Source organism: Mustelus asterias, unplaced genomic scaffold (genome assembly GCF_964213995.1).
Source record: "Mustelus asterias unplaced genomic scaffold, sMusAst1.hap1.1 HAP1_SCAFFOLD_547, whole genome shotgun sequence".
Lineage (NCBI taxonomy): Eukaryota > Metazoa > Chordata > Chondrichthyes > Carcharhiniformes > Triakidae > Mustelus > Mustelus asterias.
Genome location: NW_027590497.1, coordinates 19,070 through 45,196, shown reverse-complemented (window position 1 = coordinate 45,196; position 26,127 = coordinate 19,070). Strand labels below are relative to the sequence as shown.

General features: G+C 45.3%; 1 protein-coding gene across 1 annotated transcript in view; it reads left to right on the top strand.

Annotated features, from left to right (window-relative positions):
* znf462 (zinc finger protein 462) overlaps window positions 1-26,127 on the top strand; it is a gene marked incomplete at its 3' end in the record, with an annotated part of 54,839 nt that overhangs the window by 20,997 nt on the left and 7,715 nt on the right. Inside the window, exon 3 of the mRNA XM_078205009.1 lies at window positions 25,520-25,768. Within this exon, the coding sequence (XP_078061135.1) occupies window positions 25,549-25,768 (220 nt within the window). The remainder of the gene's footprint in view (window positions 1-25,519; window positions 25,769-26,127) is intronic.

Sequence of the window (26,127 nt, the reverse complement as noted above, 5' to 3'; positions counted from 1 at the left end):
CCTTTTTTAAAAATGCATTTTTGTGGGATGTGGGCATCGCTGGCGAGGCCAGAATTTATTGTGCATCATTAATTGCCCTTGAAGGTGGTGGTGTGCTGCCATCTTGAACCGCTGGCAGCCCCTGGGATGTAGGTACATCCACAGTGCAGTTGTGGCTATTTCAGAATATTCAACTCTTCTTTGGGAAGAACTCGTGTGGCAATGTAAAATGCAGTGTTTTAGTTCCTGGCACCTTGCCCCCACCCCCATGGGACCTTATGGACGTTCCGTCCAAGTCAGTGGCCATTTGTGATACTTGCTGACTGTGCCACCAGGACAGTGTCTCGCTCTTCCATTTTCTGATTGACCCAGCTATTTTGGGGATGAGTCCCAGATTCTCAGCCCCTGTGTGTGAGGAAGTGCTTCTTGACATGGCTTGGCTCAAATTTTAAACCCCCCCTTCCCCACCCGACCAGAGGAAGTGATTTCTCTCTGTCCCACCTCATCAAATTACTTCAGTTATTTTAAACGCTTCAAATAGATCCATAAATTTTATTTATAATCGTCCTCCATGCCCCTTGGCTGTTCCAATCTGTTTGTTTTGGTGTTTGTAAGGAAATTCTCCTAATCTGGAAGAGGGTGGATTCTGAGATTTTGACATTGGATACTTGTTCTGTGGAAAGGTTACGGAAGAACTTCAGTAAGATGGAAACTTGATCCATGCTCATTCCTACTGGACATTCTATTGTCTGGGTTGTTGTTGTACACAGTGTCTTGTGCCTCAGGCAACATAGAATTATGTAGGATTCTGCCTCGTGCTTGATGTATCTATACTATTCACCTCAAACTACTCCCTGCGGTGGTGAGTTCTGCATTCTCACGACTCTTAAAGGGGCTTCCCCTGAATCCTCTGTTGGATTTATTAGTGACTCTCTTAAATTCATGTCCACCCGCCTTAGTTTTTGACTGTCTCAATTCTACTCGTGACAACATGGATGAGCACTTGAAGCCTCATGATACGCAAGGATAAGTGACAAGTGCTGGAAAATGGGATTAGCGTGACTTTAGTGGTAGTTATTGTTGGTGCAGACTCGATGGGCTGAAGGGCCTTTCCTGCACTGTACGACCCTTTTGGTCTATTTGCCGGTGTTACCTTCCAGAACTTGATTTCCCCGTTTTCCAACAGTGCTTCTTATTGGATGTTTAGTTTTTACACTTCTGTTCAGCTGCATGTTGGATCCCCAAGTGCTGAAATAATATTGAAATAAAGGCAGTGTTGTCAGGACAGAATGATGTGGAGGAATATGGTGATGTTATCAATGGACTTTGGACAAGCCTGACCATGTAATAAAACGAGACGTTATGTGCAGTAGGCTTCATGTGTGAAAGTATTACAAGAAAACCTGTGTTGTGAAATTTGGGGTCTTCTGTTAATACAACTGACACTGCAGTATCTCTGCGGTTTATGTATTGGAAATGTAACCTTTTGGGGTTTATTGACATTGGATTACACATTATTGCAAGAGTTGGAAATGGAATTCTTACAGGTTGCTATTTTAAAGTAACTTCTAGTCTATGTACCAAAAAAAACCGCTGCTCCAATTACCTATTGGTTTAACATTTTAAAAAGTTCTGTTAACAACACTGAAGAGTAATTTGTGCAGTATCAGAGCTGCTAACCAAATTTAATGGCAAAAGATGTGCTTGTAGATATTATATTTTGGGGGGTGCAATGTAGTGCTAAGCATGTGCCACATGTTGGAGTATAAATGAAGTGTGTCACTTGCTCTGTTGTGAAATTACTAACCTGACCATTGACTCCCTGTGTCACCCTATTGCAAAACCCACAATGTTAGCATCAAGTGACTTTCCCCTGAGTGGTTCTGCGAGTGGCTTAGGCAAACTCAGAAGATCTAAACCTTTCCAGGTTTGATCAGCGAGGTATTGTGTTGGCTTGCTTTGGGCATTTGAGGCAGTAGGGGGGCTAAACTTGTTCTCTGTGTTCCTAGATTTGGCTGGAAAGTGGAAGAAAATAGCGGGAAGATCTTCTGCTGGAAAGGTTAGGTATGGTGGGCGTGTCACGTCGTTCCTAAGCTTGTTGGTGCAGTATAAAACTAGACACTACTTTTCTTGATGAACACAGCATTACACATGCTTGCTTCCTCTACCAACCCAGTGTCCCAGCAGTCTCTCTTTATTCATGCTCTGAGTACTTGTGTATCTTAACAGTGTTATTAACATACAATTATCAGGGAAGACAGGATTCACTGGAAACAGCTCAGACTCACACATGGAGTCATTTACTGGGTTCAAGAATTGACATCTTGAGGGAAGGTGCAGGCAAGGGTAGAATTGGAAGAGAGAAAGTGTGTATAACATCAGTGTAACACAGCAGATTAACAACAGCATACATTTATATAGCACCTTTAACATTGAAATGCATTGGGACAGTTTTCTGTGACTAGCAAATAAAGTTTGACACTATGTCAGGCCAGATGGCCAAAGGTTTGGTCAAAGGGGGAGGTTTTAAGCATCTGAGAGGGAGAGTTGTAGGCCGGGAATCTGAGAACTTGGGGCCTCAGCAGCTGAAGGCACGGCCACTTTTGGCATGATGAAAATCAGGGATTAGAAAGGCACATAGCTGTTGGAGTGTTGTAGGACTGGAGGGGGATTACAGAGAAAAGGTGAAATTGGAGGGAACGTAGCATTTTTAGCTGGAGGTGTTGCGGTATTGGCAACACTGGGCAGTCACGTAACACAGCCACAGTTTGAGGCTGCTTTTAGTGATTAGAGATTGAAGTGAGGGGCGAAGTAAAGCCTGTGCTGCAAGACACCAGTAAAGTGGAAAGGGATTGGAGAACTTGGTAAGTTGCGATGCTAAGACTGCGTTTAATAACTGGATATTAAAGAGAAGAGGGTGATGAGAAATCTCACGGGTCTTTAGAATGTAGAACCATGGGGAGTGGTTGAGGTGAATGGTGTAGAGGCATTTAAGGGGGAAGCTGGATATTACATGAGAGAGAGAGAGAAGGCAATAGAAGGATATACAAACAAACATACGAGTGAAACATGGCTGATCTGATTATGACCTCAATGCCATTATCCTGCCCAGGCCCTTAGCTATCTACCTATATCTTAAAAACATTCAATGATTCTGCCCCTATTGTTCTCTGGGGAACAGAGTTCTACAGACTCACGATTCTCTCAGAGAAAACTCATTACCATCTTAAAAAATAAAGGAGATCCCTTATTTTTAAACCATCCACCCTGTCGAGCCCCCTCAGGATCTTGTAATTTCGACAATATCGCCTCTCATTCTCCTAAACTCCAATGGATACAGGCCCAATCTGTCCAACACTTCCTCATAGGATAACCTCCTCATCCCAGGAATCAGTCGAGTGGACCTTCTCTGAACTGTTTCTGGTGCAGTTAAATTCATTCTTAGAGAAGGCGACTAAAACTGTACACTATACTCCAGATGTGGTGTCACCAATGCCCAATACAACTAGAAGAACATCCCTACTTTTATATTCCATTCCCCTTGCAATAAACACCAACATTCCACTTGCTATACCTGTATACTATCTATGATTCAAGTCTGGCACAGTGGTTAGCACTGCTGCCTCACAGCGCCAGGGACTCGGGTTCGACCCCTGGCTTGGGTCACTGTCTGTGCAGAGTTTGCACATTCTATCCGTGTCTGCGTGGGTTTCCTCCGGGTGCTCCGGTTTCCTCCCACAGTCCGAAAGACGTGCTGGTTAGGTGCATTGGCCACGCAAAATTCTCCCTCAGTGTACCCGAACAGGAGTGCGGCGACGAGGGGATTTTCACAGTGACGTCATTGCGGTGTTAATGTAAGCCTACTTGTGATGCTAATAAATAAACTTAAAACTTAAACTTAGGGTGAGATGAGATGAAGAGGAGTGGGAGGATGCTTCTATGGAGCATAAACATCAGCAGCTGGGCCGAATGGCCTGTTTTGGTGCTGTGAATTTTATGTGACGTGTAAAATTACTTTTGTAGATTTTGAAAAATGAGGATATTTCCAACAGTACTGACTGTATTAATATTGATACACTGCAGAGAGGGGTGAGAGAATAGGTGAAGATACTTGGTTATGTGCTAAGCCTTTCATAAACTGGTAACTCCAGTGTGTGCAGAGCTCAGAGTAACTGTGCCCTGTTTGTGTGGTTGGAAGTTAAAACCTGCTGCCTTTGGTGTGACCATACAGTGGTATTGGAGACCACACACTGCAAGCAGCAAAGACTTTCACAAAATAATACCAGTGGATCGAGGAAATAAGAACATTTATTGGGATTGTTTTGCATTGCACAAAATCGTATCTGTGAAAATTTGGGCTGCAGTTCTGAAGAACATGTTGGCCGATTTTCAGCTGAATCCTGGCAAGGCTGGCCTTGGCTTCATGTTTTATGGGGGCTCTGGGTTCAGTGGCATTGGATGTAGACAAGGGGGAGCCACTGGCCTCCATGTGAAAATATCCTGACTGACTTGACTACACTGTCATGAAATAGCTACCCGAGTCTGGAGGTTTTCAGTTAGTTAACGGTGGTTCAATTATATAACCGTTGTGAGGATTTGAGATGTGCAGAGTACATTGTTCATTAAATGTCTGAACTTTACACGTTTTTTATGCAGTGTTCATACTGGGCGTGTAGATAATGTTCAATAATAGTAAAGATCACATGTTATCAATATGCAGTGATAATGTTGATATAGCCTCTAACTTGAAAAACTGCCAGGTGTCTTGGTATTTCTCCTTCATGGATAGGAACAGAGTTTTTTTTCTGACTTGCATGTTTTATAACTTGGTTTTCTCTCTAGCCCGTGACTTCGTGCCAGGTGAGGACCAATTCCTCTTGGACTTTGGAGGCAATAGCAAAACTCTATTTCTTGGCAAATTATGTTTTTCTTTTAACCAGATGTACAGTGTTTAAGTAGCTGCTGTAATAAAAATTGCATGGAGAATTAGTTTTGCTACCATGTACCATGTGTGCCATGGGTGGCACAGTGGTTAGCATTGCTGCCTCACAGCGCCATGGACCCGGGTTCAATTCGGGCCTTGTGTGGAGTTTGCATGTTCTCCCCATGCCCGTGTGGGTTTCCTCCGGGTGCTCTGGTTTCCTCCCACACTCCAAAGATGTGCGGGTTAGGTAGATTGCCTTGCTAAATTGCCCCTTGGTGTCCAAATATAATGTCGGTTAGGTGCGCGGGGTTACAGGGATAGTAAGAAGTCTCACAACACCAGGTTAAAGTCCAACAGCTTTATTTGGTAGCAAATACCATAAGCTTTTGGAGCGCTGCTCCTTCATCAGATGGAGTGGAAATGTGCTCTCAAACAGTGCACAGAGACACAAAAAATCAAGTTTACTTTTTTGTGACACACTTTTTTGTGTCTCTGTGCACTGTTTGAGAGCACATTTCCACTCCATCTGACGAAGGAGCAGCGCTCCGAAAGCTTATGGTATTTGCTACCAAATAAACCTGTTGGACTTTAACCTGGTGTTGTGAGACTTCTTACTGTGTTCACCCCAGTCCAACGCCGGCATCTCCACATTACAGGGATAGGGCAGGGGGCGTGCCTGGGTAAGATACTCTGTCGGAAAGTCAGTGCAGACCCAATGGGCTGAATGGCCTCCTTCTGCACTATAGGATTCCATGTTTTGTGTATGCTCTCTTTAACATTTTGGATTTGGAGGTTTGATTTGTGCATTAAATGGTTCTGAACCTGCTTTATATTTATTTAAAGACTTGATCCACTGTCGAGAGCAATTGCCATTGGTGAAATTGTTCCTGGACGACACTGGCCCATCCATTAATTCATTAACAGCTCTGCATTAATTATAGCCAGAACATTCTGACCTAGAATTTGCATTGGAACCACGAGAGGACCTTGACTTGAAACAGTTGACTTGAAACAGTTGGGTATTCCTGTGATTGGGGGCGTTTTGCTGAAGCAGGTTCTTGTGGCCTTTGTCTTGCTGCATTCCATGTATCGCTTATGCCAATCTCATCTCATTTTTACACAGCGCGATCCCAGTAATTCCATGCGCAATTTTCCTGAGTCTGGGCCACATCTGTGAATAGTAAATTTTTTTTTTGTTGCTTTAAACATTCTTGATCCTCATTGTGTGTGTGTGTGTGTGTGTTTCTTTTTTTAAAGCGCGTTTGGAGTTATTGTTGGTGTGCTCCAATGACCCATTTAAAAATGGAACACAAGGGGTCCTGACTGCGTACCCGCAGGAATCCTGTCTGAGAGAAATGTCGAAGCTAGTGCAAGATTGGTTATGAGTAAAAAATACTTTGATTGTTGCCTTCCCTTGTTTGAAGGAATATCGCTGATCCAAGTCAACCTTGTTTTGTTTCCAAATGCACTGGAAGCTGCATTGATGGCGTTTTGAGTTGGCTGTAGGCTTTTGTTAAGTGGTGCCTGAGCAGTATATTCTCAGCTTGCCCTGGTAATCATCGAGGAGACATCCGTGGGTGGAAAATGGAGGTTTCCCAAGTGAGGGAGGGAGTGTGTGTGTGTGAGGGGGAGGGGGGGGGGGGGTGCGTGGAAAGAGCAAAATGTGGGCAAACATTGCATAAGAAAAGGCTGGCTAATCTGACAAAAGGGCTGGCAGTGGATTTGCTGACCCCTTGCGTTTTCATCCTTGCTGACTAGCTTTCTTTCTTGAACAGCGAGCTTTTTATCCAGATTCTCGAGTGATCTCCTTGAAGGCATCTCGTAGGTGCCGTGCTTTAACCCATTGTGTGTATCACTGCTGGGTTTGACGAGGGGGATTGTGTGTGTGTGTGTGTGTGTGGGGCGGGGGGGGGGAGGAGTGGAGGGAGGCTAGTTTGCTGGGGAACAGATTGTTCTTGTGCTGCTGTTTGTGACGGGTTAGAATTAGCGGCAAATCTTTTGAGTTTTTTTGTTCTGGAGAGATGAAGACATGAAAGCAAAGGGTCATCAACACTTGCGTGAAAGTTGTCAATTTTATGTGTGTGCAGTTGTCTATTCCAAAGGACCTTCTTTAGCCAGTGCAGCTGTAGCAATGTGTGTGTATGGAGGGAGGGAGGGTCTGAGTACTGGGAGAGTTTGCTTATTTGTAGAAAGCCTGGCTGGTGATTAACAAAGGTCAGTAAACTTTGGAATCTTCTGAGTGGAATTAGATGGTCTTTGTCTCTCTCTCTCTCTCCTTGTGAGACCATTGTAAGTTTTCAGGGTGGTGCAGGTATTATGGAATGCTTGTATCTACTTGCTGCTTCCAACAAAGCCACAAATCAATAGAAGCAGCCCTGGCTTGGAGGGTGAGGGGGGGTTGTGGAGAAGAGAAAGATTTCTCATGTTATAACAAACGTCATCCAACTTGCTTGATGTGAGCAAGCATTATTGTCTCCCTTTGGCTAAATTGCTCATTTCAGGGGGAGAAGAGTTGTGTGTGATTTGTTTTTTTTTTAAGCAGAAAGTGACACAAAATCTAATAACCTTGAGAGAGAGGAAAGGGAATAAATAAAACACCTCCTTAGACAATCTCATCCTTTTCAGCAAGGTATTGGCAAGAGAAGCTAGGTTGGAATTTGAACAGCATTTTTACAGTGCTTCAGCTGCTTGAGATGAGTGGTAGATAAGTGGGGCCATGTTGTGCTGCTGGCTGGGAACTCTGCTACTGAGTGCTGGTGGAGCGTCTGGAGGTAAAATGGCTGCTCCTGGAGCTGGTAGGACTAGGCAGCTTTATTGTGTGTGTCTTAAAGCTGCACTGACAAGGCAGCAGATACCGTGTGCCTCTCTCTCTCTCTCTCTCAACATCTGATGGTTGCTAGAAGCTGGTCTCATTTGAGCAGAAGAGAACAAGGGGTGGGTGCGTGGGGAAGTGAAGACTTGAATGATCTGCCTAATTCTCTAAGTGCAGGAGCCACATACAGAGTGCGCGCGAGAGAGAGAGAGACAGAGCCTTGAGATTTGTTCAGTGATGTGCTGGCCTGCCCTGAAGAAGAATGGGGTGGGGCCTGTCCTTTTCTGTGCTGTAATTTGATCCAGATCTCAGTTGGAAACAGCTCTCTCTCTCTCTCTCCAGTCTCTCTTTATTTTGTAGATACAGGGGTCTGCAAGTAAACCTTCAGCTCTGTAGGTGTCTGTGTAGCTTTTCTTTCTGTTCTCTTTGTTTTGAGCAATGCTAGGTCTGGTATGAAATGGTACATTGCACATTCTCTCAAGTGGAGCCACAGAAGATTATAACCTCCTTGTTTTAACACCATATTGCAGAAGATGGAGGAGAGTGAATGAAGATGGAGGAGAAATGGAGCTGAATTTCAACAGTAAGTACAGCTAACCTGGTTGCAAATTTGCAGGGCTAGTTGTCCTTTGACAACAGCCTTGCTGTGCTGTTGGATTTTAGTGTGCAGGGGATCACAGAAGTGGGATTATGCAGATGATCTGAAGCAGGAAAGCATGTTACCTTTTCAGCCTTTGCAGACCTAGCTGGCAGAAGCAGGATCTTGAGAAGATGTATGATGATGACCCTGTGTTTCTGGCTGTGCCTCCATGCCTTACAATGCAGCCAGGCTCTGCACATTCCACTCCAGCCCTCCTCACATCATGACCCCGATTAAGGGGCGGGAGGGAGGAGGAAGGGGGTGGGGTGGGGGCAACGTGGAGGGAATTGTCTTGGCTGCAGGAGATCATTGTGAGCCGTGCTAGATAATTGCAACCTTTAGTCACAGTTATACTCATTTGAGATGCACCTAATTTTAAAAAAAAAACTCATCTTCTGATGAACTGGACTGAAAGGACAACCTTCTCGCTTCCTAATCTATCAAATCCACCGTAATGATTCAAATAAAAAACCACGCATCTCATCAGTTTATTCTTAAAAAAAACAATGATTTGCATTGTAACTGTGTACGGTCTTCCAGCAACTTAAGCATGCAACTGTTTGAATGTAGTTGTTTCAAGGTTGTGCATGTTGCTGTTTAGGATCTTGCGTTGTTTTTTACTCAAACACGTGGCTTTTTTTTGTCGGGGAGAGCGGATGGTATGCGGTGTCTGAGCGCAGAGTCCGGTACAGAAAAGCGAGGAGTCGGTGAATGGCTGGTCAAGGTGTAGACATTGAATTTCTAACTTTGGTGGGATGAACCTTCTCATGATCCAAAGCAGGTTGCCTGTTCTTGGAAGTTGCTTCTATTTCTTTTGGGGACGGCACCTACTGCCTCTCCTGCAAAATTCCGAGGGGGAAGTTTCCGTTTTTTTCCCCCTGTATCCTCCTCGGAACTCGGTTGCATCCTGTTCTAGACCATCCTGCATCTGTGCGACATTCCCGTCTTCTGTACACGACAATCGCATGGTGTCTCTCTCTCTCTGAAGGCTGCTGGTTTTATCCCAGTGGAAGTTTGATGCATTTGGATGTTCGCTGCTTGCAGACAGCTGCTGAAACTCGTTTCACCGACCCTTGCACCTTGGGTAGAGTGTTGCGTGTCTAAATGAGATGGACAGGTGAAGGCATGGTGTCCAAAACCCACTGTACTTCCCAAGTTCTCAATGTTCTCTCATTTGTAGCAAAGTTTGAAGCGGTTGTTGTTCGGGGAGAAGCTACCTGTGTTTATTGTTTGAAGGACTGCAGAAAAACATGTTAGTTTGGTGTTGGACTGTAGTGCAACTCTTGATGAATGGACCATTCGTCCATGAAGGATTTTGGTTTGCTATCTCGCTCATTAGCTGTTACATCTTCTCGTTCGCATAAGTTCAAAATAATCTTACATAAGACTCAAGAATGTTGGGTCTGTATCGGGTGTATTCCTTCCTGCTCTCCGTGGCTGGTGGGCTGATGCATGGTTACGTGGCACATGACTGTGATGTGACTGAGAATGTGGCATACCAGGATATAAATTCACAAAACCATTTGTTCCTATCTCTATAAGATCACACTTGCTTTAAATATATGGCACTTTTGTATCAAGGTAACTGTTGCAATTATTTGCATTTTCCCAAACTAAAGAGGGTGCACAATTGACTTAGTCTCTTCTGAGCAAAATATTCACGGTATCACCTGGGACGCATGTTGTGCCGCCATCGTGTGGATTTGGCATTCATTGCTGTCCGTGGGCGCTGCCTTGGCTGAATCGTGTGCTTGCAGGAATCGTGCTTAATGGCACTAACGTTCTGGCACTTGCAGGTGATGATGCACTGTTTTTTATTTTTCAGGCAATGTGGGCATCACTGGCTAAGCCAGCATTTGTTACCCCTCCCTAATTGCCCTTGCCAGGCCATTGTGTCAACCACGTTGCTGTGGCTCTGGAGTCACATGTAGGCCAGACCAGATAAGGACGGCAGATTATCTTTCCTAAAGGACATTAGTGACCCAGATGGGTTTTTCCGACAATCGTTATTGAGACTCGCTTTTTTTCCTTTCAGATTATTAATTGAATTTAAGTTCCACCATCTGCCATGGTGAGATTTCAACGCTTGTCCCCTGGACCTCTGGACTACTAGTCCAGTGACATTATCAGCACGCCATTGTTTTGGTGACATTGTTGATGTTGTGTCACTGGTTAGTGCTGTTGATTTTTGTCTGCTTTTCTAGCTCGGCCGAGTATGAACTCTGTTCCTTCTCATTTGCTTACTAGTTTCAGTGTGAGTGATGTATGACCTTGGGAGTTCCAGCTTCACCAACAATCCTTGCTGAGTTCCATCTTTTCATGATTGCATCCTGTACATGTACAGTTTGTCCTTTCAATAGCTTGGGCAGGAATTTAGCATGTTAGTTGGAGTGATAAACTCTTTCACTGTGCATCAGTAAGTTGTCTTCTCTCTTCCTCCCTGTGGGAGAGTATCTTGCTTGGTAGAGTTGTTCTATATTTTCTAGCGTTCAGCAACTCTGCAGATGGTTTCATTTCAACCTCGAAGTGTGACTCTGGCTTATTTCCCACCCTCTTCCTGATCTGAATGTGTGTGTGTGTGAATTTATTTTCTCTGGGAACTGACACATTCCATCTTTTTGTGCAGTTGTATGGTTCCTATGCTGTTCTCAACCTCATCACCATCCTCCATCCTTTTATTTCTTACCCACCCTGTCGCTTTGATAACTAATTTGCCATCTTATTCCTTTGCTCTGGACATCTCTCAGTGATTGGGCTTTTGACAAGCTCTGCAGTGTGAGCCAGAGGTGGGATGTTTCCTTCTGCCTGAGAACTTGTGGTCCACAGCACATCTTCCTCCTGCCTGGTGTGCATTTCTTTGTTGCTGTTTCAATGCATCAAACCTGTTGATTTTCTCTTTACTAAAAGTTAACAGTTTGGCCAGTCAGCGCATTCTGTGCTTCGTGTGCCCTGGCAGTGTCTGCAATATTGACCTCTCCAATGAAAATCTCTTTGGACTTCAGTGTGTGCAGAATCCAGACAAACTGATCTATCAGTTTTTTTTTTGTCTTATCCTTGAATTTTCAGGCTGGATTTTTCAATCTTGTTCCAAAATTGTCAACAGGCTCACCTCATTCCTGCCTCAGGCCTTTAATTTCATATTGGCAGATTTGACTTTTGCTGGCGATGTGTGCTGAAGTTTTCAAAAATGTTGAGATTCCGATGCCATTTTCACTTGGCTCCCAGCTGCTAAACAAATTCTTCCTCTTTGCAAAAAGGTGGCGTTGTCCATTTCCTCTTTGTTGGTGCCAGTTAACAGTTTCATTCAAACTTCTCAAATGCCTCTATGATGATGTCAGCTTCCGGATTCATCAGGGGTTGGACAATGTGTTTCATGTAAAGGTGGCTGTCATTTTGATTCAGATTTCTCTCTCTCTCTGCTACTAACCCAGGTTAATTTTTCAATCTAATTCGGCGTTAACTTAAGTGTTGAAAAATTGTGTTTATTCTTGTAGTCAGCCTGCTGCCACCATGTTGTGTTTCCTGCTTCCCATAAACTAAGCTTTTAAAGTTGGCTTTATTAGTGTCACAAGTAGGCTTACATTAACACTACAATGAAGTTACTGTGAAAATCGCCACACTCTAGCCCCTGTTCGGGTACACTGAGGGAGAATTTAGCATGGTCAGTGCACCTAACCAGCACTTCTTTCAGACTGTGGGAGGAAACCGGAGCACCCGGAGGAAACCCGCGCAGACACGGGGAGAACATGCAGACTCCACACTGACGGTGACCCAAGGCTGGTAATTGAACTGGGGTCCCTGGCGCTGTGAGGCAGCAATGCTAACCACTGTGTCACCATGCTGCCCACATGACCATAGTGCAGCAGGAACATGTGGCACCTATATTTGCATAACGGTTCAAAGCTCTTTATAACATTAGCCAAAGCCATTGGCGAGAGATGATACTGAAGGAAGAATATTGGTTTGTTGCTTAGCTGCTGATGCCACAGCTTAGAACCTTGCAATTGAATAGAAAAGCAAGTCTATTTTCATGCATCTTTCTGTGAAGTCTTCTAGGTAAATATATTACTGTTGGGTCCAATATAGAGAGTTTTCAGAGAGGGTACTGCCAACATTGTGGATACTGTGGCATCGGAAAACTGAAATATTTTGCACAGTATAATGAAATCCAAAATCAATCGGATAGATGGCAGTTTCTGAAGAGGAAGTCTTCAAGGAAAAGATGAGAAGCATTTCATAGAATCTCACAATCCTTACAGTGCAGAAGAGACCATTCAGCCCATCAGGTCTGCACTGACTCTCTGATGGAGTATTTTACCCAGGCCCTCTTGCCCCGCCCTAACTCTGTAACCCCACAGAGCTACTGCGCTAATCTCCCTAATCTGCACAATTTTGGACACCTAGGGGGCAATTTAGCATGGCCAATCCACCTCACCTGGAATGTGGGAGGAAACCGGAGCACCCGGAGGAAACCCACATGGACACTGGGAGGATGCGCAAACTCCAGAACAAATTTCAGATAAACTACGGTATTGAAACTTAAAATAGCCTATCGATGTTGTTTTCACTTATCCACAGAATTAAGAATGGTAACCATTGGGACTCTTATGAACTATTTTCATGCTCACTACATCAGCCACCATGTGACGGGGCCAAAACTGGGCCTACTTGTCCAAGATGCAGCCTAACCAAGGAGGTACAGATGGTCAAAATGCATTCTTTGACTGGCAGTGAACTTATTCTTTTACATGTTTTATCGTCAAGCAATACCACAAAAGATTTTCTACAGTTGCATCGCCTTCCTTTTTGATGATTAATGGAGATGACGAAGGGGGAGATGGTGGTCATCTCACTCGACTCGTAATCCGGAGGTCCAGGCTAATACCCCGAGGACACGGGTTCAAATCCCACCATAGGCAGCTGGTGAAAGTTGAATTTGATTAATAAATCTGGAATTAAAAAGTTTGTCTCAGTAACGGTGACTATGAAACCACCATCGACTGTTGCAAAAACCCATCTGGTTCACTAATCCTCCCCGTCCTTACCCGGTGTGGCCTATGAGAGACTCCAGACAGCAATGTGGTTGACTCTTGACTGCCTTCTGGAATGGTCGAGCAAACCACTCAGTTCGAGAGGCAATTGCGGATGGTCAGTGATGCCCACATTCTATGAAAGTATTGAAAGCATCACCTGCACAAATATGATCAGTCTTTAAGACATATCTATCATATTAGTGCTAGATTCTTGCATTTCCACACCTGCCTTTTAAATGTAGAATCCTGCAGTGCAAAAGGAGGCTATTTGGCCCTCTGACACTTGAGGGCAACTTAACATGACCAATCCACCTAACCAGCAAGTCTTTCAGACTGTGGGAGGAAACCGGAGCACCCGGGGGGAAACCCACGCAGACACGGGGAGAACGTGCAGACTCCGCACAGACAGTAACCCAAGCCGGGAATCGAACCCGGGTCCCTGGCGGCAGTGCTAACCACTGTGCTACCATGCCGCTGATGTTGAAACTCCATTGTCTTGAAGTTTATTCTTCTTGCTATGTTTGAAAGAGCGTGCAACAAAATCGTGATCACTGACAGAATTCAGGGCGTGGAGATGTTGGCGTTGGACTGGGGTAACATAGTTAGAAGTCTCACAACACCAGGTTAAAGTCCAACAGGTTTATTTGGTAGCAAAAGCCACTAGCTTTCGGAGCGCTGCTCCTTCGTCAGGTAAGTGGGAGTTCTGTTCACAGACGGGGTTTGTGCTTTCACAACACATGACAGCGCAGAGTCGCTGAGCAGAAACTGATAGCCAAGTTCCGCACACATGAGGACAGCCTAAACCGGGATCTTGGGTTTATGTCACACTATCAGTAACCCCCATAGCTTGCCTCCTGGACTTGCAGAATCTCACTGGCTGTCCTGTCTGGAGACAATACACATCTCTTTAACCTGTGCTTAATGCACCCTCCACTCACATTGTCTGTATCTTTAAGACCTGGTTGGCTGTAGAGATTCGTATTCTGTAACTTGATTTTGTGTCTCTGTATGCCCTGTTTGAGAGCAAATATCCACTCCATCTGACGAAGGAGCAGCGCTCCGAAAGCTAATGGCATTTTCTACCAAATAAACCTGTTGGACTTTAACCTGGTGTTGTTAAAACTCTTACTGTGTTTACCCCAGTCCAACGCCGGCATCTCCACATCATGACTGACACATTCCAGGAGGTTTTAGAGAATAGAGGGAGAATAGAGCCATGAGAGCGATTAGGACAGGTGATCAAAAGATGACCAGAGAATTGTGGTGTAATCTGTGAAAGGATTACCTCTGTGGCAAACTCCGTGAAGTGTTTATAATGTTGATTATTCTCCAATTATTGTTACTCGAGTAGGTTGCATGTAACTGACAGAAGTCTGCAGTAATGTGTTAGTGTTTATCGCAAAGTTTCAAGTTTTCTTTAGCTAAAAATCTTTTGAAGATGTGTAGGGCAGTGGTCCACTTTCCCTCCTCTGACCTTCACTTTTTTTATTTCTCTGCCTTATTATTTGGATGCCTTCCGGTCCCAAGGCTTGACAGAAACAGAAATGTACATAGCAAGCTCCCATAAATATTAGTGAGATAAGCGAGCAGCTAAACTTGCTTTTGGTGATGTAGATTGAAGGATGGTTATTGGCCAGGTCACCGGGGAGAACTCCCCTTCCACTGGCTGGAAATATTGCGAGGGGATCGTTTATGGTGGGGCTTTGGTGCAGCACCCCTGATGCTGGAGTATGTGCTCAGTGTTCCTCTCCAATCTTGTGGTGCTCACTCGGTGCTGACCCTCGCTCAGTGCAGTGCGCATTCAGTGCTGACCCTCACTCGTTGCTCACTCCGTACTGATCTGCAAGTGTGAGCCAGGATTACGGGATCTGATCTTCACTGAGCTGCCTCTGACGCCTCCTTTCCTGTTTGCGCTGGATTCTGCAAAACACATTGCTTTGTTGCCGACCTTGTTTCTTAAAGTCAATCGAATGAATTCAAACCAAACGTGTGGTTCATTTTTCCCTGGGTAAATCAGAGGGTGCTCTGTGTCAAAATGTCACATGTCTGGTGACACCCAGATCCAGCTCAACACCACCTTTCTCAAACTCTCCCACGCACATGGCTTTTATTTCCCTTTCGTTTCATGGGATGTGGGCGTCACTGGCTAGGCCAGCATTTGTTGCCCGTATCTCCTTGCCCTTGTGATGGTGGTGAGTTGCCTTTTGGAGTTGCAGTCCCAGAGGCGTCAGTACAGTTGTCCTGTTAGGGAGGGAGTTTCAGGATTTTGACCCAGTGACAGTGAACCTATGGCCGATTATACTTCCAAGTCAGGATGGTGAGTTACCTGGAGGGGATCCTCCAGGTGGTGGCCCAGGTATCTGCTGCCCTTGTTCATCTAGATGGTAAAGGTCGCGGGTTTCTCACAGGAGACTTGGTGAGTTGCCTCACAGCATCTTGTAGTTGGTACGCTCTGCCACAGTAATTGGGTGGTGGGGGGAGTGTAAGATGGTGCGTTGATCGAGTGGGGCTGCTTAGTCTTTGGTGTAGATCTTTGAGTGTTAGATCTTTACGAGTGTTAGAGCTGTGTCCATCCAGGCAAGTGGCAAGCGTTCCGTCACATGGCTGACTTTGTGCCTTGTTGTTGGGGAAGAGGCTTTGGAGTGTCAGGTGACTGATGCCTTGTGCGATCTCTAGAACTGGATAAACTGGGATGTTTTCTAGTTAAACAACAGGAAACCAAAGCCATTGTCGTCTTTTCCCAACACAGGTACTTGCAACCTTGGTATGCTGCGAAACTTGCTTTTACACAGTAAGGAGCAGCGCTCTGTAATACTGATGCTGTATCATTCTGCTGCACAATTGCAGCTGTGTGTAAGTGTAGTTGTCCCTTTAAGAATGCAAGGTGTAATTACTGTCTTCCTGCCTCCATTAAAGACTAATTGTTCTTGGCAGATACTCGGGTCAATTAGAGGTCAGGCTTGACTCTTTTTTTGATATATATATTTATGAGTCCCAAAAATGCTTAGAAGTATTTTGTTGTGTGGGGGTGCGGGGTGCAGGGGATGGTAAGAACTTTCTCTCTACTTTGGAAACGATATTTTTAACAAGCATGATGAAATTTGCTTTTGCGTCTCCAAACCTAATATTTGCCGACCGCCTGTGGAATTGGTCAGAGGGGGAACTTGTGTAAAAGACACGGGGGGTTCTGTGCCCAGCAGAAGACTCTTTGACATCTTGTTTGTGTCTCCTCACCTTTCTGACTTTTTTATAATGAGAAAAAAAGTTAAGAAAAGCCTTGCTAATCTAGGCACCTGGGCGTGTAAACACTGGATTTTAAAGAAGCAAAAACTGTCAAAGAAATCTGATCATTCAGAATTTTAGTGATGATTTCTATCAATGTATTTTATTCACCATATCAAAAAGTCATACAGACTACCAAAGGCACCTGAAGCTTTGCTGCCCTTTCGGTACTGAAAACTTCTGAACTTTTGATTTAATTTATTATTGTCACGTGTATTATCATACAGTGAAAAGTATTGTTTTTTGCGTGCTATGCAGACAAAGCATACTGTTCATAGAGAAGGAAAGGAGAGAGTGCAGAATGTAGTGTTACAGTCATAGCTAGGGCATAGAGAAAGATCAATTTAGTGCGAGGTAGGTCCATTCAAAAGTCTGACAGTAGCAGGGAAGAAGCTGTTCTTGAGTCGGTTGGTACGTGACCTCAGACTTTTGTATCTTTTTCCTGACGGAAGAAGGTGGAAGAGAGAATGTGTGGGGTCCTTAATTATGCTGGCTGCTTTTCCACTTTGGGTGCAATACAGAAATTGTGCACAAAACCTACTGTAAGTGCACGGTGGCACAGTGGTTAGCACTGCTGCCTCACAGTGCCAGGAGCCCGGGTTCGATTCCGGCCTCGGGTCACTGTCTGTGTGGAGTTTGAATGTTCTCCCCGTGTCTGCGTGGGTTTCCTCCGGGTGCTCCGGTTTCCTCCGACAGGCCAAAGATGTGCGGGTTAGGTGGATTGGCCATGCTAAATTGTCCCTAATACCAGGGGGATTAGCAGAGTAAATGTGTGGGGTTACAGGGATTGGGCCTGGGTGGGATTGTTGTCGGTGCAGATTCGATGGGCCAAATGGCCTCCTGCTGCACTGTAGGGATTCTATGATTCTATGTTGGGATGGGGTACAGATTTCCCAAAATAGTCCTAAACGTGCCATCTTCCACCAATCAGCTAGAATGTAATTTTTAAAATCATTGAGTGTGATGTGAAAACTATACTGAACTGTTCTGTAGTTTTCATTGGTGTACGCTTGTGAGTTTGATATGGGGAGACTTTAGAAATGAGTTGAATGGTGTCGGTGTAAAAATTACCGTGTGCGATTTGATGCTTTTCCTTAGCCAGTGTGATCAGCAGAATATTGTAAGATTGAGCTGGGGACTGCACCTGTTCTGGGTGAAGCACCGAGACCTAGGGGTAGCGGATTGTAGAAAACGGGAGTGAATTTCCCTTCCGCAGTCTCCAATTTTGTGTGGCTGTGGCTGAGCCTGACCAGCTGGACGGGGAGGATGGTATTGTGCTACTAAGTGCGAACCATCAGTAAATGCTGGATGAGTCCATATCATGTGGTTGTCTCGGTTTAGAATCCTCGCCCGCACCCCAAACTGTGAGACAAATTTACATTGGGCAGTGGCATTTTGATGTGTGATGGACTGGAAATACATCGACAAGTCAAGTCTTCATCAGGGGATATCTATCTCCTTTGATCATTTGTGCAGGAAAAGGTTAATGGCTGTCGTTCTGGATTGAATACTGTAACTTTGGGAACAAGCTGTTCTTTGACAGGTTGGTGGGAGTGAGGGCGGGGGGTAGTGTAGGGATTATATTGTTGCACTAATATTCCAGAGCAGGTGAGATCAAATCCCACTAGGGCAGCTCGAGAGTTTGAATTCACCTTTTAAAGATCTTTAACTATAAGACACAACACCGGTAAAGTTAACACTAAAGAATTTGGATTGTCACTGGTGTCCTGTTAAGGAAGGAAACCTGCCTTGTCCGGCCTGTATGTGACTCCAGCAATGTGGCTTTGACATCTCACTGCATTCTGAGTGACTTTGCTCTGTTATAGTCAGGGCAATGAGCTGGTCAATAAATGCTGCCCCAATCCTGAGAATCAATTAAAAATAAAAATGCAAACTGAATGAGGAATGTTCTGGTAAACGACCTGTGACATTGAACATACTGAAGGGAGGTCTGAAGTTAGTGGGGTCAGAATAGATGAAGGGTGTGCGAGAAGGAAAGGAGAGAGTGCAGAATGTAGTGTTACAGTCACAGCTAGAGTTTAGGGAGTGATCAACTCAATATAAGGTAGGTCCGTTGCAGCAGGGCAGAAGCTGTTCTTGAGTCGGTTGGTACGTGACTTCAGACTTTTGTATCCTTTTCTTGACGGAAGAAGGCGGAAGAGAGAATGTCCAGGATAAGTAGGGTCCTTGATTATGCTGGCTGCTTTTCTGAGGCAGCGGGAAGTGCAGACAGAATCAATGGATGGGAGGCTGGTTGCGTGATGGATTGGGCTACATTCACGACCAATTGTAGTTTCTTGCAGTCTTGGGCAGAGCAGGAGCCATACCACGCTGTGATACAACCAGAAAGAATGCGTTCTATGGTGCATCTGTAAAAGTTGGTGAGCGTCATAGCTGACATGCCGAATTTCCTTAGTCTTATGAGAAAGTAGAGGCATTGGTGGGCTCTCTTAATTATAGTGTCTGCATGGGGGGAACCAGGACAGTTGTTGGTGATCTGGACACCTAAAAACTTAAAGCTCTCGACCCTTTCTACTTCATTCCCGTTGATGTAGACAGGGGCATGTTCTCCACTACACTTCCTGAAGTCGATGACAATCTCCTTCGTTTTGTTGACATTGAGGGAGAGATTATTGTTGCTGCACCAGTTCACCAGATTCTCTATCTCTTTCCTGTTCTGTGTCTCGTCATTGTTTGAGATCTGACCCACTACGGTGCACTGGTCAACCTGAAGATTGAAGAGCCTCTGGTTAAAAGCCTCTGCTGTTTTCCAACATCACCTCTGGCGCTTCGTGAACAGCATGTGCAGCAGTGCTAGAAATGTCAATAGATTTGGAAGGAACCACCCAGAATAGTTGACCATCCACGGAAGGATCTGAGTTCGGAAGTGTTCCTGAGGGTTGGTGCCTCCTTAGTTGCTCTCACTTTGTACTCCATGGGGTGTAACCCTTGAACATCCACCCAATAGCCAAGATAAGCCAACTCATCCACTTGGAAGGTGCACCTTTCTCTTTTCAGGCGCACTTCTGCCTCCTGGAATCTCCTCCAAACTGTCCAAATTTGCCAAATGTTCCTCTTTGGTGGACCCTGTTATGAGGACGTCATCCAGATGAGCAACAACTCTGAGCAAACCTTGCTGCAAACTCTCCATAGTTCACCGGAAGATTGCACAAGTGGACAAAACCCCGAATGGTAGCTGTGTTACTCCTAAACTGCTTAAATCTCTGGTATTTAGGGATTCTTCCTGCTTCTGCATTCAACCCACTGCTTGAGTTTGATCCCGCACCCTCGCTTCCAGCGCAATTACTACTCGTGGTTTCCTGTCCTAACTGGTGGACCTAGATGCTTTGTAACTCCAGGGTCCTGTGTAGACACTCTAACGCTGCCGCCATTTCCATTGCCGCCTTTAATGTCAACTCGGATTCCACCAACAGTTTCCTTTGTATAGCTGCATTACTTGCACCGCTTACCAGTTGATCTCTTAACAGATCATTTAAAGCTGACCCAAAGTTGCAATTCACTGCAATCTGCTACAAAGGCTGCAATGGTTTCTCCTGGGGCACTCCCCTTTAAGTTAAACTTGTATCTTTACAGCGTTACCGAGGCTTTAGGATGGTGATCTCCTTTGCTAGCTCAACGAGCTCTGTTAATTTCTTTGTGTCAGGATCATCTAGGGAAGTTAAAATTTGGATAAAGTTATACGTCTAGGACCCACATGCGGGAAGTAAAATGACTTCCTATCCTCCCCCTCTATTCCATTAGCCCTGAAAAAAATATTTCGGCTGTTCCACATATTGTTTCCAGTGGTCACATTGCAGGTTTCCAGTTTCCCAGAGTGAGGCGTGTCTGCTCCCTCTTGTTCAGGCTTGGGTCAGTCTGATTCACTCTGTGGTTTTGTAATGATCTCTTTGAATTCCTCGCTGCAGTGGAATAGCTCTGATTTCCTTCATCGCCAGTGTGGTAATTGGAAGGATTGGTGATCACCACCATAACGGTTTATTTCCAGGGAGGTAAATATACAGAGTGTTTTCACAGTGTTAACACTGCCAGCTCCAGCAACTACTCTGGCTGCAAAAGCCCACATGCTACACCAAGTTCCCCATTGGGCGATCAGGTCACATGATCCTCCCAGTGTATGCCAGCTACTACAGGAGAAACTGTTCCCATTGGCTGAGGGGTCTGGGGCCAGGAGGCATCGTGTAAAAATTGGACCTATTGGGAGTGAGATTAGGAGACATTTCCGCACAGTAAGGGTGGCAGGCATTTGGGGGTCTCCCCTGCAAGTGATGCTGGATCACTTGTTGCTTTTAAAACCGGGTAAAGCTTTGTTTGGTGAAAGTATTGAGCGATATGGGGTAAAGATGGGGAGTTGGGTCACCCACAAGTCATGATCTCAGTGAGTGGCGGAACAGGCTCGTGGGGCTGAATGGCCTCCTCTGGCTGTGGTGTTTCTCCTGTGGTATGTGTGGGGGTGGCGGTCTGAGGCATTGGGTAAATGGTGGAAGCCAAGAGTGGGTGGAGGCTCGGGATTGCCAAAGAAGAGAACCGGATGAGTTGCAAGACTTTGAGACAAAGGTTGGAGGAACTTTGGGGGAGGCGGGGAGAGAGCGAGAGCGTTGACGCTCATCCACTCGCTTGGGTGAGGGGACCTGAGGCCGACGGGACGTGTTGGGGTGACTGACTGGAGTTATTCCATTGGGGTGGGGGTGCACGATGCATTACAAAAACATTAATCAAAGATAATGCGCTATGGTTAAAACTTAAATACTGGAAATTGGGGGGGAAATGGTTGACTGGAATGTCTTTCCAATGGGTGGGTTGCTTGCATTACCGTTGATTTGGCTGGAGGCTTTCCCACAGCTTCATGGTGTCTCTCTGACCAGAAAATACTGTTGGCAGCTGATACTGGCAAAGCAGTGGGGCAATGGCAGGCCATGTCTGATTTGAATACAAGTAAACTGAAACGCAGGCACTTGGTGTCTGTTGTTGTATTGTACATTGTGGGTGTGGGTACGGCAGAGTTCTAATTAGCTAACTGAAGTTCAGAGTTGTACACTGCATTTCCTGCAGTTCTGGAATCTTCCACTGATTGGAACTACTGCACCAAATGGGCCCTTGGATGGTACCAGGAGTGGTTATTTGCTATAACAGCTGGGGTGGTTGTTCTTGGAGCAGAGAAGGTTAAGGGGAGAATTAGTAGTGTTCAAAATTCTGAAAGATTTTGTTGGGAGTGAACGAGGAAAAACGGTTTCCAGTGACAGGTTCCAGATAGTAAGAAGTTTAACAACACCAGGTTAAAGTCCAACAGGTTTATTTGGTAGCAAAAGCCACACAAGCTTTCGGAGCTCTAAGTCCCTTCTTCAGGCTTAGAGCTCCGAAAGCTTGTGTGGCTTTTGCTACCAAATAAACCTGTTGGACTTTAACCTGGCGTTGTTAAACTTCTTACTGTGTTTACCCCAGTCCAACGCCGGCATCTCCACATCAAGGTTCCAGATATCCAGAGGGCACACATATAAGTGATTGCCAGAGAGGCGAGTGCATTTTTTTTCGGTGCAGTGAGTTGGCCTGATCTGGAATGTGCTGTCTGAAGGGGTGGTGGAAACCTTTCAAAAGGGAATTGGAGAAGTTGGGTGACGCAGCGGTTAGCACGGCTGCCTCACAGCGCCAGGGACCCGGGTTCGATTCCCAGCTCGGGTCACTGTCTGTGTGGAGTTTGCACATTCTCCCCGTGTCTGCGTGGGTTTCCTCCGGATGCTCTGGTTTCCTCCCACATTCGGAAAAACGTGCTAGTTAGGTGTATTGGCCACGCTAAATTCTCCCTCAGTGTACCCGAACAGCTGCCAGAGTGTGGCGACTAGGGGATTTTCACAGTAACATCATTGCAGTGTTAATGTAAGCCTACCTGTGACACTAAACTTATAAATTTGGTGATAAAATTGCTGGGTGATGGGGAAAGGAAAGGATTGGGTGTGTGGGACTATTTGGATAGATATTTCAAAGATAGCTGGCACAGGCAGAGTGGGCTGAATGGCCTCCTTGTACCCTTCCCTTATTCTCTTTTCATAAAAGCCCACAAACTCACTGGGTAAGGAAAGCATTAGAATTTTGTTTCAGATTGCGATAGAATCACAGCTTGCTAAGACCCATAATAAACCATAAAGAAGGTTATAGTTACAAAAATGAGAGCGATTCTGGTGTAGAATTTTAGATTTGTTGTATTTGCATCTATAAGCAGTAATAAACCTGTCACAGTTGCTCACTTATCACAGATAGATGCATGGGTTGAAGTGTTGTTCCGAGGGCTGCAGTGTGGTTCGAAATTTCAATTACTGCCTCGGTTTGAATGAGGAGAGGTGGGGGCGGCATGATGGCACAGTAGTTAGCACTGCTGCATCACAGTGCCAGGGACCCAGGTTCAATTCCAGCCTCGGGTGACTGTGCGGAGTCTGCACGTCCTCCTCCGGGTGCTCTGGTTTCCTCTCTCAGTCCAAAGATGTGTGGGTTGGGTGCTTTGGCCATGCTAAATTGCCCCTTAGTGTCAGGGGGACTAGCTAGGGTAAATGCATGGGGTTATGGGGATAGGGTCTGGGTGGGATTGTGGTTGGTGCGGACTCGATGGGCTGAATGGCCTCCTTCTGCACTGTAGGATTTCTATCTATCTATCTATATATATATATATATATATATATATATATATATATAAGATTTCCGAGCACCAGGATAAACCCGAGGTAGCCACAAGTGCCTGGTGAAATTTGAGGCGATAAACTCATCCTCTACTTCCTTCATTCCTCTATTGGTGGCTGCGACTTCGCTTACCCAAGCCCCAAGCTCTGGAATTCCCTCCCTAAACCCCTCTGCTCCTTTAAGATGCTCCTTAAAACCTTTAAACCTTTTACAACGCCTTTGGTCTCTCGTCCTGATGCCTCATGTGATTGGGTATCAGGTTGGTTTGATAATTGCACTAGTGAAGGATCCCCGAATCTTTACTGTGTTAAAGATGTTATAATTAATGCAGTGTTATCATTGGTAATTTGGAAATTCGGACACTGGCTAAGGTATCATTAATCGAAGAGTTAGGAACTATATTGTAACGCGCAGGGGTATCTGGGATGCTGCATGACTCAGTCTCTGCACGGACGGGCCTAACAATGTATCATTCTGCAACGCATGGTGAAATCTACAGAAATTCTGTGCCAGCTCCAGCGATCCTGTCAAAGTGTGATCACTTCAAACCTCTGGGAACCACACGACACCGCAGTGTGTTCTCAAATGAGCAGTCGAATGTTGCACTTTTAAAAATAGCAGCGAGAAAGATTCTGCTTTTTTTCCTTAAAATCAAGAAAGTGGTCACTTTGCGAATTGAAACTTGGGAGAGTTTAAGCAAGGAGACTGGAGTTAAAGAATCGTCACCGATGGTAACCGCTGGTTTAAATGGCAATGATGCTTCCCGGCAATGTGTTTTATAATACGTGCCTCATGTGCGTGAAAAGAAATGGCTACATTTCCATAGCGCCTTTCACAACCTCGGGACGATCTAAAGTAAGTTTAATGCAGCAATTTATTTTCATATATGTTGTTCCCTCTGAAATTTGGTATTCGTATGACTGCCCTGAGGTTTCGACAGCCTGTCTCTTTATTTTTTGATGTGGAGATGCCGGCGTTGGACTGGGGTAAACACAGTAAGAAGTCTCACAACACCAGGTAAAGTCCAACAGGTTTATTTGGTAGCAAATACCATAAGCTTTCGGAGCGCTGCCCCTTCGTCAGAGGGAGTGGAAATGTTCTTTATTTTTTCAGCAAGGTTCTGAATGACCGAGCAAATATTTGTAGTCAATTTTTCCCTATTTAGGAAAGGGGGCGGGTTAGCACTGCTGCATCACAGTGCCAGGGACCCAGGTTCGAATGGCCTCCTGCTCTGGAGGGATTCTATAATAATTCTGAATAAACCCACATTCTGTTTTCTGTTTTCTATGTTGATGAAGCATTTGTGAATCTCCTCTACACACAAGGTGCCCAAAATATTCTAATCGACAGTGATATTGTTAACAAAAAGGCTTGCATTTGTATAGTGCCTTTCAGGATGGGGGCAGCACGGTGGCACAGTGGTTAGCATTGCTGCCTCACAGCGCCAGGGACCCGGATTCAATTCCTGGCACGGGTCACTGTCTGTATGGAGTTTGCACATTCTCCCCGTGTCTGCGTGGGTTTCCTCCGGGTGCTCCGGTTTCCTCCCACAGTCCTTTAGGCGTGCTGGTTAGGTGGATGGGTCATGCTAAATTGACCCTTGTGTTAGGGGGATTAGGAGGTTAAATACGCTGGGTTATGGGGGTGGGCTTGGGTGGGATTGTTGTCAGTGCAGGCTCGATGGGCCGAATGGCCTCCTTCTGCTCTGTAAAGATTCTATGAAGATCTCCGGATGATCCAAAGCCCTTAGCAGGGAAGTGAAGTACTTTTGGAGTAGGAAGTAAAGAAGCCAATTAGCGCAAAGCACACTCCCTCAAATAGCACCGTGATGGATGTTGAGCAGATTGTTGATTGAGAAATGAATATTGGCCGAAGGCACTGAGGAGAATGTCGGTCTTCTTTGATATCTGGGCCGTGAGATCCTTCATCGTCACCTGAGGGGCGGAGTGGCCTCAGTTTAAAGTTTCACCCAAAAGATGGCACCTTGGTAAGCGTGGCACTCACCAGCGTGCCAGGCTAGACTGTGTTGCTCTGGAGTGAACCTTGAACCCAAGAACTGCCTCAGAGGCGTGTGCACACCACTGCGAGACAGCTGCCATCTTTTTGCCCTTTAGCACTTGGTTTCAGTCAGTAAGCGAATTGTTAATTTGATTTTGTTCCAGATCCTTCTAATTGAAAGACGCTGAAAGTAATGGAGGCCCTGCAGTGCGATGGCTGCGATTACCGAGCAGAAACCTACGACGACCTGAAGGCTCATATCCAGGATGTTCACACTGTGTTCTTGCCCCATGTGGAAACCGCCGAGGAGGACGGCAGTCAGCCCAGATCTGTGACACCAACCCAAGATCTTGAAGCTGACGTGAGCCTGCCTGCAGTGAAGACGGAGCTGGGTTCACCAGTGGAGACGACGGGTGAGTGATTTTACTTTCTAATTTAACAAAAGCACAAACGCACACCCGACAGACAGTAACTCTGTTCATTGTATTGTTTCAGGCCACACTCTTAATGACACACTCAACAGGTGCCTTGTATTGTTTGCATTTGGTGTACTTTAGACTTCGAGTTGGCAGACAAATGGTTAGCGTTTGCCAGTTTGGACTGAGATTTTGCTCTGTTCCAATTTAAATTTTCTGTTGCAAATTTGGATTGCGACCTGGTTGAAGAACAATCCACTGCCTGAGATCATCGCCCTATTGTGAAAGCTAGTTCACCTAAATTTCCTTTAATTTTGCCACCTGTTACTTGTGAATTATATAAGCCTTTTAAAAAA